General features: G+C 41.3%; 1 protein-coding gene across 3 annotated transcripts in view; it reads right to left on the bottom strand.

The window, feature by feature from the left end:
- Positions 1-1,555: 1,555 nt before the first annotated feature.
- Positions 1,556-13,510, bottom strand: part of LOC143280087 (transmembrane 9 superfamily member 4-like) — a 51,004-nt gene continuing 39,049 nt past the window's right edge. For all 3 annotated transcript variants that reach the window (XM_076584606.1, XM_076584605.1, XM_076584604.1), the window contains exons 17-21: positions 13,274-13,353; positions 10,725-10,788; positions 9,410-9,529; positions 6,730-6,819; positions 1,556-5,918 (exon numbers count right to left, since the gene is read on the bottom strand). In XM_076584606.1, coding sequence (XP_076440721.1) covers positions 5,769-5,918; positions 6,730-6,819; positions 9,410-9,529; positions 10,725-10,788; positions 13,274-13,353 — 504 coding nt within the window. In that variant the 3' untranslated portion in view covers positions 1,556-5,768. The remainder of the gene's footprint in view (positions 5,919-6,729; positions 6,820-9,409; positions 9,530-10,724; positions 10,789-13,273; positions 13,354-13,510) is intronic.

Here is a 13,510-nt window from a genome sequence, read left to right as displayed (position 1 = left end):
GGAGAGAGGCACGTCGATGTATCAGTATATGCGTGCGTACGTCAGTGCATGCACACAGGAGCACACACGGGTAAGGGCAGATTTGAACAGCCTGCATGCCACACATGATTTCTTTAGTTTCTCAAGTGATAACGGGTCTGAGTCCTCTCTGTCTGACTGTCTCAATGTTTTGTAAGTTCCAAGTGATCTGACTACGTGTGACTGTTCTAACATCCAAATTATATTTTCAATCGGACACAAAAAAACCATGTCAGTCTTTCGAATGCTGTCGTATAGGTCACGCTACAGCACGCGCACATATGATTACGCACCACGCACACATGTGTCGGTCTGCTCCGAAGGGAGGGGTTCAGGGGAGGGTCGGGGGGGGGGGGGGGGGGGGAGCTAAACCTCTCCTTTCACCACTTCAACCTTCTTCACTTGATGTTTTGAGGAAAATCGGAGTACGTTTCCATGGACATGCATACCATGGCGAATCCGGCTGGGCCTGGAGCTCAGATCACTGGTCAGCTCTGGATCAGTAGTCCAGCCCAACAGATTTGGCCACAATGCCTCTGAGCTCACAACTGCGTAGCAAATTAGGTTCCATCCCCACCTTAAAAAATTTTTTTTTTAAGATTCCTATGGAAACGTGACACAGACTTGTGTGAGAGTTTTGTGTTCCAGCACTGAGACAAAGTTTGAAATGTATTGTAGTATTTTGCTTGATAAATGTCAGAAAAGACTGTCGAGTTTGTTCAAGATTTTTTTGTATTGCAGTTGTATCATAACTATTTCTTTTTATCAAAACAGATTCTTCTAAGAGAAATTCGGGCTACTTTACCTATGGAGAGTGTGTTGCCATTTTTATTTGTTTTACCGTCAGTGGATTTTTCTACAGAATTGTGCCAAGGACAAACTTTTTTGTAACTGTGGGTTCTTTTATGTGTGCTAAAAAGTGCGTACTGCACATGGTACCTCGGTTTTCTTATCTTCTCGTCTGAAAGACTAGCACCCAGGCTAGTACAGTCAAGGTCTTTACGACTGTCTCTTTGTAGCAACATGGACTCGACTTACATCCCTCACAATAATATCCTAATGCAGTTAAGTAGCTTGCTTGTTTTTTGGGGGTTTTTTTTTGCTGGTTTGGTAGTACTGTTTTTGTTTGCCAGTTTCTGCATGTGTGTGTGTGTGCTCGCACGCACTTTGGTGTCTGTGTGTGCTTCTCTTTGTGCAAGTTTGTGCATTTTTGTGTGTGTGCTCAACTACCAGCCTCCCATCCCTGAGACCTGGCACATGGTCTATGATAAAGAAGACCAATGCAGCTTAGACCAACAACTTGAAAACAATGGAGAAAGGAGAAAAGAACTGATAACTGAAAATAAGAAATCAAAGGGATCAAGAGTGCTCCAACAGTGCACAAGAAAAGTGAGCCACTGAAATAAATACAAAGCAACAACCACCCAACAAATGTGAGTGGGGAAAAAAGGCCAGAGAATGGAGCAAACCTCCGGGCTGCAGCTTACACCATTTATAATGCCCTGCTGAGAACACACACACAAACACACACATAAAATACAGTGAAGTTTTTATTGATCAACCAAGCAATAATATTTCCCACTCAGACCTGCAGGCGCAATCCAGGGAGTCTCTGCATTCTGAAAATCAAAATGGCTCTGGTGGTCTGAACATCAACAAGAATAGATTCAACATCCATCTGTCCAAACAATATGTGTTCACAGTAAAATGGGCATCTGGCTACATTCGCCACACTTTCCTAAACGCACATTATTCAAAAACTAAAACCAACTAACATCTTTTGAAGATGCCACCACACCCAATTTGCCAACCATGAAAAGATCCAGAAAGGGCACGTTTTACCCCACACCTTAACTGCAAACCCTCCAAACCCAGCCCACTTGTGCAGACAGACATTCCCTCACACTTGAAAACCATACTGAGCCAATCTTAAATATTACACATATACATCAAAATGAAATGTGGTCAAATCGCATACATGCTCCCGTCAGTTGTACACATAAAAACACAAACCCGCTATCACTTTACACACCATTATAGTCACGTACCTGCTAAAACAATCGTGACGACACACATTCTTGAACTTTCAAAATACTGTCTCTTCTATAAAACAATACCAGGGCACATCCCACCAAAACCCCCATGCTACCATTTAAAAATAATAACAAAAAATAAATAAAAGCAGAATCAACGGTGATTATCACAGTCACAAGGTTTCAGTCTCCTGTTACCTTCAGCAGTGGAGGTTTCGCCTTAGCCAGAAAGTTTGATTAAAAAAAAAACCATACAAGTCCCTGGTCTCATGTGATGCCAACATCCTGGTAACATTCCAAGAGAAAAAGTGATGAACTGATCAAGAAGACCTGAAAATAACACAGCTCACAATGGCATAACAATGCTGTCTAACAACCCAAAAATTAAGACTGACACTTCATCTATGGCTGATCCCTCTGCATAAATACATGGAGAAGCCATGGGCTCTCCACTAACTGCAGTCACAGCTAATCTTATATTTGTAAGAACATTTATCAAAAACCTGAGCAAGAACCACCAAAGGTTTCCGCCTGAAAATTTCTGAGAGGAGACTGAAAACATGACTGTGATCAACACCGTCAATTCTGAGGGCATTAGATTTGGGTTGAGGTTGCTAATTTTGCTTTATTTGTTTCAAATGAGAATACATTTTCATCTGTCCAATCTGAAGCATTCAAAACTTCATTCTTCGCAACAGACTATATGAATGTTACTCTTCTATCCATGTTAAAAGTTTTTAATATTGTTAGTCTTCTATACATGTTAAAAACATTTAAAATTGAATTCTTAACACTTTGAATCCAATTTCAAAATCAAGTGTTTAAAACGTTTTTCTTTAAGTAATGTATCTGCACACATACACTCACACACAACAAACAGTAGTTGCAGATTTTGCAAACACAGACAAACAATAGAGAAAAAACAATGGGATGTTTCCATTTCAACACAGACATGTATCGAGGGAAGGACAAACAGAAACAGCGTATGACCATCCTGCCCTCCCCCTCTCTCTCACACACACATCCCTTTGTGTTCCAGACTCCTGTCACTCTCTTCTGTTCTCATTTGCCCTACCAGACACCCATCAGTCAACATAAGTGAATCCCACACGCTCTCTCCCTCTCTCTTTCATTATATTTTGATATTTACAGATAACATAAATGAAGATGAAAAAAATCACATAAGCTTATAATTAGTGATATAAAACCAAATAGTTTTTTCTACAAGAAATAAATGAAAGAAGCAAACAAATACAGGACAACATTTCAATAACCACAGTTGATTGTAATCAGTTTACAGGTTCAAATAAAATTTTTAAAAACTCAAGTGCAGATCAAAACCTGTATTGTGTCAAATATCCAACACATTTTGTTTTACAACTTTACCATTCCATATCCAATAAAAACAACTGAACAACAGTCTCTCAACTTAAGGTGCTGAGGCCTAAAATAACACAAATGGACAACAAACTAGCATCACTGCACATACTTTCTAAACTCACTACAGGAGCAGATATGAAATTACAATCCTGAAATTTTACAGAAGCCAGACAATTTTTTGTTTGTTTGTTAATACATTCAGTGTGTATAAGGCAGGATGTGCAAAACCAAAGGTATGCTCCCCGCAAAATCACACCATTAAAAATGCACAGGTCAGCAGATCCCTATCTTGAACGGTGCTGGAGAGAAAAAAGGCTGAAAATCTCAACCAGAACAACCAAACATACACAGCAAGTTTCCTGTACAGCAGATAAATCTCTTCTCTTTACACTTTTGAATCCAGTCTGCTTTCTCCAGATTGCAACCCACTCCACACCGAGGACGAGTAGAACCACACACAGGTCAGTACCTATCTGGGCATGTAGCACTCGCATCTGTCACCAACACATCAGACACTGCATCCTTGAGTCTGACATGGACATACTGAGTGGTGGGTTCGAGTCGAGTGACTCTGTCAGCTACAATGGAATGTCATCTGTTATGGAGAAAACTGATCAGCTGCACCATTTCTTCTAGGTGTTGGTGATTCCAGTACAAAGGCATACCCCTGAAGCTTGACACACACATTCGTCTTTGACATCACAGGAAAAATCTGACTAAAAAAAAAGGTGGAACTTCATCTAAATCATGTAATAAAATACATAAAGAGAGGAATAATCTCAACATAAAAGCCATATACAACCAAAACACTTTTCACTAAGTTTTGCTATTTAACATTTTTTCCCACAGAAAAGGCCTTTTGAAAAAAAAAAAGTGCACAGGTTCCCACCAATGAATTTATATTTTAATCAAAGTAAACATAAAACTGCTGCTTTTTCTATCACGATGACCTGCGACACATAATATTCATCTTTTCTTTTTAAACCCACATTCTCTTGGAACACATACTTGACACAGTAACTGGATAACCGAATAAAAGCATAAATTTAGTGCACAAACTTCAAGCAACAAATTTACTCAACAGTGGAGTCCAGTCAACATGAATGTGGGTAACAAGAGAATATGATTCATACGAGTGATGTCCAGTGTAACACAGTGACAAAGTACAGGCATTATCTCCCTCCCTACACCACTTCGCCTGACCTTGTCCCAACTTCATCACACTGGTTTGCAGTCAAGGCATACAGGGGAACACAGACAGTCCAAAATCTGTCATGGTGGAGGTGTTTTCTCCCTTCTCACAGGTCTTTTCCACATGACCAATGAACAGCACTGTATGACAGACCTGGGGAAAATGTACTGACAACCAGTTCCCACACTTGCTATCATCCAAACTAGTAGATGACATGAACAGAATAGTTTCTCTTGTCCCCTAAAGCCCATGTTGAGCAGATTCCACTCTGCATTTGTGATGCAGATGAGTATTTTGCATCTACGCTCATACCATGTTCTCAGATGATGGGTGATCATAAGGATGTCCACTCAACCACTTTCATATATCCCTAGCAATCAGTGGAGAGACAGTGCAGCACTTCTGCGATTCAAGAGGCAGCAGGACAGGAACACATCATGCTTACATGGATGTCAGGACATGATATGTGGGACAGGCACCTCTTTCAGCGGCAGAATGGCTGTGGAGATGTCAAAACTGACATGGAATCAACACATGACCTGTAACTCACTTGTATGATGCCAACATACAACAACCAATGGCATGAATTGACTACAAAATCAATGTCTTCCACCACAGGTCTTTGACCAACATACCATGCAAAGTTGGGTTCTGTATGCTCCCATACTCTGACTCTGTGTCCTGTGTTAGCCCATTATCAAACTGACCGTTTTTCTTTCTTTTTTTTTAAAGGGGAAAATGAAAAAAAAACACCTTGTGTGGAAGATGCTGGCAAAGCTCCAGTTTTCTAACATCCAATCCATACTTGACACCTGTCATAAAATCAAAAAAAGGTGAGAAATAATGTCAATGAATAATAAAAAGGTTGAAGTAAGTTGGCAACTAAGGATGAGATGCACCGAGAGCTTCAACATAAAGGTACAAGCTATGAATGTTAAATGTCCTGGAACTCAATTAGCTTACAGCATTGTAAACACTCATTCACCCGCACTACATTTACAAAATATATCAAAGACACAAGAACTTGAGTCCCCCAAAGTAACCCAACATCCAACCAATGACAATTCAGCTTGTTCAATGATAGTGAGGTCCCAGCATCAGACTGATGGCCCGGACATGGATGGAACAGTCCCCTCCTCCCTGTTTCAATCAATCTTGATAGCACCATAGATTTTACGGATGAACCAGTATGCAGCGAAGAAGCCAATGGTGCCAGTGAGGATCCAGAAGGTGAAGACGATGATGAACGTGTAGCCAAAGTACAGCAGTGTGGGCACAAACTCTGTGATCTCCAGCTGCAGGAAAGGAAGCCATCAACAAAATCAGTTCCCCTCAATCAATAATGGCGTGATAATCAAGTTGTATCAACAACCCCCCCCATTAACCCCCCCCCCCTCCCACCCCCACCTTCTTCTTATCCAGTCCTTACTGACAGCAAGTCGACTAACAATGATGCATGCTCTTTTTTAAAATTCTATATTTATCAAGTGTCCTCTTGCTGAGATTGTGGCCAAAGTAGTGTATGTCTTAATAACTTGTCGCCCAATCCAATCTTTAGATCATGCTTCTACACACGGAAATTTTAATGAGCAAGCCCTTCTCTTTCATTCCAAGACATGAATACAAAATTACTAGTATCTCTGCAACCTTTCCTTATTTAATTCTCCGCTATAGGCAACTTCAGTCGACTAGACACTGCACCACCATAGGCGACTTTGGCAAACATCAAGAGATCACATCAAAAGGACCATTTTTCACAATGTAACAAAGCCTGACAGCTACAACCAATTTCCAGCACAATGGAACAATGACTTACCTTCGCCCACTGACCAAGTTTGAAATGGCCAAATCCAGTGTTTTCACACGAGCCAAAACGTGACTGAGAGCTTCTATAGTATTAGGCGCTGGGGAGTGTTTTTCACACAGAAACTTGGCAGTGAAAGAGTTAAGCTAGACTTCTGAAAAGATTACAGATGCTTCCAAAGTGAGGATAACAACCCAGATGGATGAACACAACTGCAATAATAATACTAAAAAAATAAAATAAAATAAAATAAAAAACCCACAAAAACATGACAAACAAATCAAAGATGACTTGTGTCTTACCTTGGTCTGAAAGTAGAAGATGGAGTAGAAGAAAACGTAAATGGCTGAGCCTCCAGATACAATGTAGGACCGCCACCACCAGTGGTAATCCTGTAAAAATAATAGTATACAATATGGCTGCTGTAATGGCAAGAGTGAAAGCTGTCTTACATGTAAATGCCCCCTTATACATACCAAAAAACAAAACAAATCATAGAAGTAAACATGGGTTGTAGCCCACGAAGGCAGAAAGAAATTTAGGTGACCATATGACAGAACATGTTCATACTTCATAATGCACTGAAGAAACATGCTCACTAAAGTATCTTAAACATAGGTGTCTGATCTGCTGACTGTAAAAACACAGTAAGTTACGCATGGCCACATGGTTTTGTTTGGTTTGGTTTTGTTACACACAGCCATGTAGTTTTTGTTTTGTAGTTGTTGTTATTGTCTTTTTTAAACATCATCTTTTAAAGTATCCTACACACTGTCCCATACAAAGAAATATAAGCAAAACACAACAAAAAAAGATATTTGTACTTGCATCACCATATAACAGGTGACCAAACTGTTTAACAGCAATCTAGTCTTGTTTCCTTCCGAACTGGGTACATTAGTACAGTGGACAACAGCAGAAAGATTAAGTGAAGGGAGACATGGCATGAGGTGAAGGGAGATATGACATGAAGTGAAGAAAGATGTGGCATGAGGTGAAGGGAGACATAAGGGAGATGTGGCATGAAGTGAAGGGAGACGTGGCATGAAGTGAAGGGAGATGTGGCATGAAGTGAAGGGAGACATGACATATGGGAGACATGACATGAGGTGAAGGGAGATGTGACACAAGGGAGACATGGCATAGGTGAAGGGAGATGTGACACAAGGGAGACATGACATGAGGTGAAGGGAGATGTGACACAAGGGAGACATGGCATGAGGTGAAGGGAGATGTGACATAAGGGAGACATGGCATGAGGTGAAGGGAGATGTGACATATGGGAGACATGACATGAGGTGAAGGGAGATGTGACATAAGGGAGACATGGCATGAGGTGAAGGGAGACGTGACATAAGGGAGACATGGAATGAGGTGAAGGGAGATGTGACATAAGGGAGACATGGAATGAGGTGAAGGGAGATGTGACATAAGGGAGACATGGAATGAGGTGAAGGGAGACGTGACATAAGGGAGACATGGCATGAGGTGAAGGGAGATGTGACATAAGGGAGACATGGAATGAAGTGAAGGGAGACGTGACATAAGGGAGACATGACATGAGGTGAGGGGAGATGTGACATAAGGGAGACATGGAATGAGGTGAAGGGAGATGTGACATAAGGGAGACATGGAATGAGGTGAAGGGAGATGTGACATAAGGAAGACATGACATGAGGTGAAGGGAGATGTGACATAAGGAAGACATGACATGAGGTGAGGGGAGATGTGACATAAGGTGACGGGAGATGTGACATAAGGTGAAGGGAGACGTGACATAAGGTGAAGGGAGACGTGACATAAGGGAGACATGGCATGAGGTGAAGGGAGACGTGACATAAGGTGAAGGGAGACGTGACATAAGGTGAAGGGAGACGTGACATAAGGGAGACGTGGCATGAGGTGACGGGAGATGTGACATAAGGTGAAGGGAGACGTGACATAAGGTGAAGGGAGACGTGACATAAGGTGAAGGGAGACGTGACATAAGGGAGACATGGCATGAGGTGAAGGGAGACGTGACATAAGGTGAAGGGATACGTGACATAAGGGAGACATGGCATGAGGTGAAGGGAGACGTGACATAAGGTGAAGGGATACGTGACATAAGGGAGACATGGCATGACGTGAAGGGAGACGTGACATAAGGTGAAGGGATACGTGACATAAGGGAGACATGGCATGAAGTGAAGGGAGACGTGATATAAGGTGAAGGGAGACGTGACATAAGGTGAAGGGATACATGACATAAGGGAGACATGGCATGACGTGAAGGGAGACGTGACATAAGGTGAAGGGATACGTGACATAAGGTGAAGGGATACGTGACATAAGGGAGACATGGCATGACGTGAAGGGAGACATGACATAAGGTGAAGGGATACGTGACATAAGGGAGACGTGGCATGAGGTGAAGGGAGACGTGACATAAGGGAGACATGGCATGACGTGAAGGGAGACGTGACATAAGGTGAAGGGATACGTGACATAAGGTGAAGGGATACGTGACATAAGGGAGACATGGCATGACGTGAAGGGAGACGTGACATAAGGTGAAGGGAGACGTGACATAAGGGAGACATGGCATGACGTGAAGGGAGACGTGACATAAGGGAGACGTGGCATGAGGTGAAGGGAGACGTGACATAAGGGAGACATGGCATGACGTGAAGGGAGACGTGACATAAGGGAGACGTGGCATGAGGTGAAGGGAGACGTGACATAAGGAAGACATGACATGACGTGAAGGGAGACGTGACATAAGGGAGACGTGGCATGAGGTGAAGGGAGACGTGACATAAGGGAGACGTGGCATGAGGTGAAGGGAGACGTGACATAAGGGAGACATGGCATGAGGTGAAGGGAGACGTGACATAAGGGAGACGTGGCATGAGGTGAAGGGAGACATGACATGAAGTGAGGGGAGACATGACATAAGGGAGACATGACACGAGGTGAGGGGAGACATGAAGTGCACAGTACCTCTCCACACAGCTGGAAGTAGACCATGACCACGGAGATCTGAGAGACGGACACAATGAGGATGAGGAACACCAGGAACAGGAAACCAAACAGGTAGTAGAACTGGTTCTCCCAAATGGCCTGAAACACAAAAATAACTGTCTACTTAAAACAGTGGGAAAGAAAACCAAACCTTATACAACAAACTGACATCAAATGTATTTCTATTCAATGTAGGAGGGAAAAAAACACATAAAAACAAAGAAATAATGAAGGTAAAGACATTCACAATGTTGTTTCTTTTGCTGCTCCGTCATAAGCACTGTTTCAGTGGCACTGTTCACATGTTGCTTGTTCTGAGTCTCTCATCCACAGCCACACCTGTGTTCAACTGCTGCAGTCTCAGCGTCAGCAGTCCAAAGAGAACTACTGATGTCGTGTTAGGTCACCAGAAGGCCACACACCAGAGGAGACTCAGCGCTGCTGCTGAGTCACTCTTGTGGTGTTCAGTAGTGCCTGTTCTGACTTAACATTCTAACATCAATAATGGCTTAGTCACGGAGCCAGAATGAGTGAGGTTCTCCCTAGAGTGGAGACCTTCACCATGACCCTACAACAACAGTCCCCCATGAATCAGCTGACACCTGAGTCCTTGACAGGACTCACAATGAAGTGGTGGGGAATCGAAACTGAGATCACTATGAGAGCAGGACATAAAAGGCCACAGAACCTGGGACATTTTTCTTTTTTTTATGTTTAATTGATGATGAAAGAGGACAATGATGACAATGCTGCTATGGAGGTCCATTTCATGTTTGGGACTGCATGACAATGCTGAACTGTATGCTTTCAGTCATAATGATATCCCAGCAATAACCAAGCCTGAGACATATAGACAATCACAGTGTTGGTCAGGAAATTTGAGCAACACACCCCAAGACACATCCGATAGGTGGATGATACTTGACTCCCCATATAAGCCCATAGCACATTATTTCAGGGTAAGAGCCAGCTATCTTCCCATAGGAAGGGAATGAAGTGTTTAAGATTCAGCAACTCACCTTGCCCAAGCCCTCTGATGCGAATTCTTGGCTAGCAGCGCTGAGTGTAAACAAAGAGGGCATGTACTATCTATGAAAACTGTGGGCCAAAAAGAAAGGAAGAGGATGGTTCCCATGCAAAAGCTGGCAGCAGTAAACAAGGTAGGTAAACATTCAGAAATGACCAATGATCAAAGATGCAAATCTCAATGAGATATTCCTACAACACTACCAGAGTATGTCAAATGAAGAGACACTCTTCAAAACATCAGAAATTTGATAAATTTCAGACTTACAGTGAAGATGAAGAACAGCTCAATGAACATGGCTCCAAACGGCAGAATTCCAGCCATGAGTGTTCTGAAACATGTGCAGCATTACAGGTATGTGAACACAGCAAACGTACTAACAGAGTTCATACTACAGACTTTTCAGGGTTTTCTTAATGACTTCAACACAGCAATCTTGTTTTCTTATACAAAATATCACACATTAAACAGCAACAAACAAGCAAATCAGACACAAAGACACTGTGCTGTACTGCACATACTGTTCTGCTTGCTTGCTTCGTTGCAGGCTGCATCTTCTTCTTTCACTCCTACTGCAAGTAGGCCTTTTTGTACATGACTTTTCTTCTAACACTGCCTTTTTGACAGTCAAACACCATTTTTCTCACTAAACTTTCTCTGTCTCTGGACCTTGTATTTGGAATGAACTTCCTCTTTCGCTTCGTCAGGTCTCCACACTCAGCTCTTTCAAGTCTGGCCTTAAAACCCACCTCTTCACAAGATAACCTCCCTCCCCTACCTTACAGTTTTAGAATTATGCATGTGTGTGAATAGCTGGTGTGAAGGCACTTAGATTTGTCTCTGCACAAGATTCAGCACTATATAAATACTAAGATTCAGCACTATATAAATACTATTATTATTATCATTATTAAATGCAAGCTAGGTATGTTAGCATTTCATGAAACTATCAAACAATGACATGCATTACAGGATCTTAAAGTGTGTTTGTAATCTGCAACAAGTTTCAGAGTTTAGGTTTAGTTCAGGAAGCCATGGGTCATTTGACCGTTTTGCTACAAAAACAATGTTTCATTTTCAAATGAATGAGTCAGGAAAGAAAACCCACCATATTCCTGCCCCCAGCACTCTCATCAGCCCAACCCACACCCCCAATATTTGAAATTAAATTTGTACTTTGTCCATCACCAATGGTATGTGAAATGGTTCATATATCAATAAATATAGATATGAATATACATATATATATATATATATATAGAGAGAGAGAGAGAGAGAGAGAGAGAGAAATAGACATAGAGAGAGAAATAGATATATGGGATAGGGGAGACAATGTGCTAATGTTTCCTGTGACAAGATGAACATGGAAAACACAACATAGTCACTAAACTTTATTCTGCAATTCTGAAACACTGATGTATGCTGACTAAACTGGATAGTAAATGTTCAAATTATTATCCTATCAATACAAAAGAAAATGCAAAACCTTAAGTAAAGCAGTACAACTGAAAGACATCAGATCCACAGCGAAATTTACACTGGTGTTATTTTAATACCATCATTTGAAGAAAGTATTTTCCTCTGCTTTGTGGGAATCCAAGCCTTCACAGTTGCAAAATGTCTCTAAAATTTCCTAAAGTATCAAACCAGCATAATATGCGGACATGTTTAATTCCAATCTTGTGTATACACAGCAAGATCTAATGCATTTTCAAGATAATGATATCTATGTCAGTATGTGTAAGATTGGTTATAGAAACATGAACATACCCCCAAAACACAGTATGGATGCTCAAATGACAGAATAAAAACATGATGGTTAAAGTTCACTTATATTTATCTTGATCAAGTCTCAATTTTACTCAAAAGGGCCAAACTCTTGCAAACATCAAGGTAAATGTGTAAGTTGCAAACAAACACTGAAGAAATCTCCCAGATTCAGACTCTCCAAATGCTTGCAAATAATGGGAGAGATTGCAACTGCTCTGAACACTCATACAATCTTTCTTGATGTTATGCAGCTCCTTTTGACAGCATACTCCACAATTCAGATAATGATATTTTATGGTGAAATGTTTGACATGTATCACAGCCATCCTCAATCTAGGAGAGTGGTGGCAAAAAAAAAAAAGAAGTAAACTCGCAATGTATTCCTCCACCGTTCACATATGCACAAGCAGCTCAGTACGAGTTTTGATTTTTTTCCCCCTCTATGTTCGTCTTCATCAAAAATCAAAAAGTCAAATGATTATCATTTAAAAATTGTATGCGTCAATGAATGACAACTGACACAAAACCTAAACCCCATCAATGACTGATGACTGACATAAAACCTAAACTCTGATGTGTATACACATGAAGAGGATTAAAGCACTAGCAGGTCTGCCAATAAACTGATGTGGGAAATAGGAAAAATCTCCAATTTTTACCCACCAAGTGCTGATACCAGGATCACAAACATGATCACAAGATTGAAAGTACAGCTCTAAAACCACTCTGACATTATGTTGTCAGTCATGAACCATATTTTAATGTATCATATTGCACCTTCTTTCTTTTTAGACACAACAGATTACTTCATGTCACACTTGACTTACTACAAAAAGTGCTGACCACAGAGCTAAGGCACATTTCATCCCCCACCCCCCCCCCTCCAACCTATTAGCTTTGATCAATTCTTCTCCTTGTGGGTTCTTTTACACAAAGTACAAGCTACACATAAATACAAAATACAAATGTAAGCCAAAAGAAACCAGGTATCACTTCACACACACACATACACACACACACACAACAGTCTCTTGTCCACAACTGACCCCAGAAAGTTGTTCATGTACCACGTCTGCTCTGGGACCTGTCTGGGGATCTGGTTGGTCCTCACAGGATGTTCATAAGGCTGCAAAAATAGAGGCAAGATATGTTAGTATCTGCTTCTTATCACAGGATGTTCATAGGGCTGCGAAAACAGATGAAAGCTCAGTTAGCGTCTGCTCCTTTTCTGGAAGTCAGCTACTCTATCTGCAGAAAACCAGCATGAAATCAATACAAAATCT

Source organism: Babylonia areolata, chromosome 3, assembly GCF_041734735.1.
Source record: "Babylonia areolata isolate BAREFJ2019XMU chromosome 3, ASM4173473v1, whole genome shotgun sequence".
In the NCBI taxonomy this organism is placed as follows: Eukaryota; Metazoa; Mollusca; class Gastropoda; order Neogastropoda; family Buccinidae; genus Babylonia; species Babylonia areolata.
This window is presented reverse-complemented; position numbering and strand designations above follow the sequence as displayed.